Raw genomic sequence first — 4,711 nt, 5'->3', positions numbered from 1 at the left:
CTTTTATTACTCATGTTGTCAGATAAAGATTGAACAAAATTAATAGTTTCCATGGTACAACTAACATCACTTGTTACAGAAGGAACACAAAACACATTATTCTCAAAATTACACTTCCTGTTTAGATTCTTTTTAACTTCATTCCATCAATTGGGATTCAAATTCCGACTAACCAGAGGTAACGTATTCCAGAAGGCACCTTTATCTAAGTCGTCATTAGTCTGGTCCCAAACATACTTCATAAAGTTTTCACCTTTATTCTCCAGGATCACAGATACCTCACCTCCATTGTTTGGGTCAGTACTCTGCATGACATTAATGAAACACTGTTTTGACTGGACTGGTATTCCATGACCCTCGCCTACTGTAAGTAGGCTATTTAGGTTTTCTTATTGGTAACGCCACGTAGCGCTCTGTATAAAAATCACTGGCTGTGCTGTGCGCAGTCTGTGTTTAGTTTGCATTGTTGTCTGCCGTTGTAGTGTTGGGCAGCGGCAGCTGGATGCTAACAGCGCGTAGCGTTGCGCAGTTGGAGGTGAGCCGCCAGCAGTGGTGGACGTGGGGAGAGATATGGCAGAGTTTTGAAATTTGTAAGAATTGGTGTCACGAACTGATATATATATATATATATATATATATATATATATATATATATATATATATATATATATATATATATATATATATATATTATGACTATTAAGGTAAATACATTGTTTGTTCTATTAAAATCTTTAATTCACTAACTATGCATATCAGTAGTTAGTGCCTTCAGTAGTTTGAATCTTTTATTTACCTGGCAGTAGTGGCGCTCACTGTATTGCAGTAGCTTGAGTAACGAAGATTTTTGTGAGGTAAGTGATTTGTGAAACGTATAGGTTAATGCTAGCCAGGGCCATTCTTTCGTAGGGATTTTTGGAACTCAGATTGCGTTGCGCTAAAAATATTGTGTGTCAGTTTAAGCACAGTCTTGTATAAATTTTACAAAGGGGACGTTTCACTACAATATCACATACATTTCTTACCTTCCCACCATCACTTTCAAATAACTCTGAAAATTCAATATTCTTAAACTCCACATATACCGGATACTCATCATCAACATACTTCTTCAAAATACAGGAACCAGTTAATGAATGCTGTGCACAACTTCAGGGAAATTCTGCACAGTACTAAACAGCAGAACGTGATTGTCACTAGTATTTCATATAGATGTGATCTCATCTTCACTTCAGCTGTAAATACTGAAATTAGAGATGCCAACTCACAATTTCAGGAAATATGCAAAATGCAAACTTTATTTGTGTAGATTTGCTTAAGAGAGACTGCATCTGAACGAAAAGGGCAAGAAACTTTTGTGTGGAAAAATCTGTGAAATGTTGTAGAGACTCATCAAACATAGTGACAGCATGTCATTACCATTAGCTTCAACAGCCGACTCTTCCAAACGTAGACACTCAGCAAATACTGCTTCCATTAGAGACACAACAGAAGCAAAGCCAGAAATCCTGCGTGAAGAAGGGGAAACTGTGATGAACAACCTACTTCCATTAGTTTCAATACAAGAACTAGCAGAAGTATTTCCACCCAAAATACTAAAAGCATCAGAAACAATCACAGCAGCAACAACAACAACATCAACAAAAGCAGCAACAGCAGCTACATCAACAGCAGAGACACCTTTGGTACTAGCAGCGGCTACAGAATCAATAGAAGCAGCACCAACTCCACCAAAAGTAGCAAAAACATCAGGAACAGCTACAGTAACAACAACAAATGCAGTAACAGCTCCATCAACTGCAGAGCCAGCCATAATACCAGAAGGAAAATCGATAGCAAGAGCAACAGAACCATTATTAGCGACAGCAGAACCATCCACAACAGCAGCAGAATCAACTCCAATATTAATAGACCCGGTACGGACAACTAAAAAACTTTAGACAGTAGATGGAAGCCAGTGCCTCAATCCCATCTAAATGATTTTTTAGTGGAAACCAGAAAGAGGAAGAATCCCACAAGAGAAACAGAGGTATTGTAACCTCCCCCTCACTTATCGACCTTAATGACAGTGAAAAATTAAACCTAATGGAAATTTGGGAAAAGCAATTGTCACCGAAGTTAATTTGTCGGTAAAGAGGGAGCAAAGGGTTACATGTAAATGAAAGGAAAAACGCAAATGAAATTGGTGAAAATTAATATTGAGAAAAGGGTAAAATTAATAAAGAAAGTAAATGTGCAATTGTTACGTTAACAATTAATTGGCGTTAGTTAGATAATTGAGATTTGCGGAAAATTATGGTCGCCAGTCCTATGGACAACTATTATAATAACTGAAAATGAAAAATTAATGCACATATAATTAGCATTAAAAGTGTGGCAACTGAAGGTTGACACGTGCTGTGTGAAAACTGAATGTTTGTCAGAAGTTATAAATTTCGCTACACTCTGACCTAATTTAGCAAAAGAATTAATAAAACTGGAAAATTGAAAGTTAATTTAGTGACTGAAGTTAATGGTGAACTTTGTATCTGAAGTATTACGAAATTCAATAAAATAAGGTTAGTCTTGGGCTACCTCAACAGTCATTTCAAAAGCTACTTTATCTACGCAATTTAGAAATAAGAGATTTAACTATGAACTTGAATTAAATGATTCTGAACAATTAACAATATTAAAATTTAGTACTTGCCAAGCTGAGCTGCAGTCACTGGTAAGCTAAAATATGGTAACAAAACTCTCACTCTTGATTCCTGCTTGTGTAATCTAAATATTGAAGTTAGCTATGAATACTTTAACTGAACTTTGAAATTAAAGCAGTGAAATGGAATAACATTACTTTAATGCTGGCGTATGAATTTCAAAGACACTCGAGTTCATTCCAGAAAAGGAAGGGACACTGCTTGGTAATGCAATTGGGACAAAGAGCAACAAAGGTTCATGCTAAATTGCTGTATTTGTGCGATCCAACAATTTGAAAAGCTGAGGTCTGCCATGCAGTTCTAAAACTTTAGGCGCTCAGTCTGGAACCGCACGACTGCTACGGTCGCGGGTTCGATTCCTGCCTCTGGCATAGATGTGTGTGATGTCCTTAGGTTAGTTAGGTTTAAGTAGTTCTAAGTTCTAGCGGACTGATGACCACAGATGTTAAGTCCCATAGTGCTCAGAGCCATTTTTTTGCTTTTAGTCTTCCTTGTTGGTTGATTGAAGGTTTGCAGTCGTCGATCCGGGGGGGGGGGGGGGGGGTGGTGACAGTCACTCATTTCGGCAGTCGCTGTTGCAGAAGCTGCATGTTGGCGCGCCTTCTTGTCGACGAAAAGGGCTCTTGATGTGCGCCAGCTAATGCTTCCCATCCGCAACACTGTGTCAGAAACTAACATAGCAAGTCGAGCGCAATTACATGCTGCCAAACCCCGAAAGCGTGGAAACTCATGGGAGCGTCACACAACACACCTGCTCCACTGCCGTACTCCAGCCAGACCCCATCTGCCCGCGCTCCATGCGGCAGAGTTAACACAACTAAAGATCCTAAACACTTTGGTTCTCCACACGACCTATCGATGTAATTGATCGATAGCATAGTTTTCCCTAGGCCAGACCCAGTGTAAAAATACAAATAATATTTACAAAACAAACATAAATGGAACCGCGGTGTTGGCCGTCGAATGGCGCTAGCTGCGCAGCATTTGTGCACCGCCGCCGTCAGTGTCAGCCAGTTTGCCATGGCATACGGAGCTCCATCGCAGTCTTTAACACTGGTAGCATGCCGCGACAGCGTGGACGTGAACCGTAGGTGCAGTTGATGGACTTTGAGCGAGGGTGTATAGTGGGCATGTGGGAGGCCGGGTGGACGTACCGCCGAATTGCTCAACACGTGGGGCGTGAGGTCTCCACAGTACATCGATGTTGTCGCCAGTGGTTGGCGGAAGGTGCACGTGCCCGTCGACCTGGGACCGGACCGCAGCGACGCACGGATGCACGCCAAGACCGTAGGATCCTACGCAGTGCCGTAGGGGACCGCACCATCACTTCCCAGCAAATTAGGGACACTGTTGCTCCTGGGGTATCGGCGAGGACCATTCGTAACCGTCTCCATGAAGCTGGGCTATGGTCCCGCACACCGTTAGGCCGTCTTCCGCTCACGCCCCAACATCATGCAGCCCGCCTCCAGTGGTGTCGCGACAGGCGTGAATGGAGGGATGAATGGAGACGTGTCGTCTTCAGCGATGAGAGTCGTTTCTGCCTTGGTGCCAATGATGGTCGTATGCGTGTTTGGCGCCATGCAGGTGAGCACCACAATCAGGACTGCATACGACCGAGGCACACAGGGCCAACACCCGGCATCATGGTGTGGGGAGCGATCTCCTACACTGGCCGTACACCTCTGGTGATCGTCGAGGGGACACTGAATAGTGCACGGTACATCCAAACCATCATCGAACCCAACGTTCTACCATTCCTAGACCGGCAAGGGAACTTGCTGTTCCAACAGGACAATGCACGTCCGCATGTATCCCGTGCCACCCAACGTGCTCTACAAGGTGTAAGTCAATTACCCTGGCCAGCAAGATCTCCGGATCTGTCCCCCATTGAGCATGTTTGGGACTGGATGAAGCGTCGTCTCACGCGGTCTGCACGTCCAGCACGAACGCTGGTCCAACTGAGGCGCCAGGTGGAAATAGCATGGCAAGCCGTTCCACAGGACTACATCCAG

The 4,711-nt window shown here is 43.2% G+C and overlaps 1 protein-coding gene across 1 annotated transcript; it reads left to right on the top strand.

The window, feature by feature from the left end:
* Nucleotides 1–1,409: 1,409 nt before the first annotated feature.
* Nucleotides 1,410–1,940, top strand: LOC126267925 (mucin-2-like). The gene has a single exon (XM_049973234.1). The coding sequence runs from the start codon at nt 1,410–1,412 to the stop codon at nt 1,938–1,940; it is 531 nt and encodes a 176-aa protein (XP_049829191.1).
* The last annotated feature ends 2,771 nt before the right edge of the window (nt 1,941–4,711 follow it).

The sequence above is a fragment of the Schistocerca gregaria genome, chromosome 4, assembly GCF_023897955.1.
Source record: "Schistocerca gregaria isolate iqSchGreg1 chromosome 4, iqSchGreg1.2, whole genome shotgun sequence".
In the NCBI taxonomy this organism is placed as follows: domain Eukaryota; kingdom Metazoa; phylum Arthropoda; class Insecta; order Orthoptera; family Acrididae; genus Schistocerca; species Schistocerca gregaria.
Note: the sequence above shows the minus strand (reverse complement) of the source record. Positions and strands in the feature narration are given on the sequence as shown.

Excerpts from the sequence above, each read along its gene's own strand:
- LOC126267925 (XM_049973234.1), top strand. The coding sequence starts at position 1,410 with ATGTCATTACCATTAGCTTCAACAGCCGACTCTTCCAAACGTAGACAC.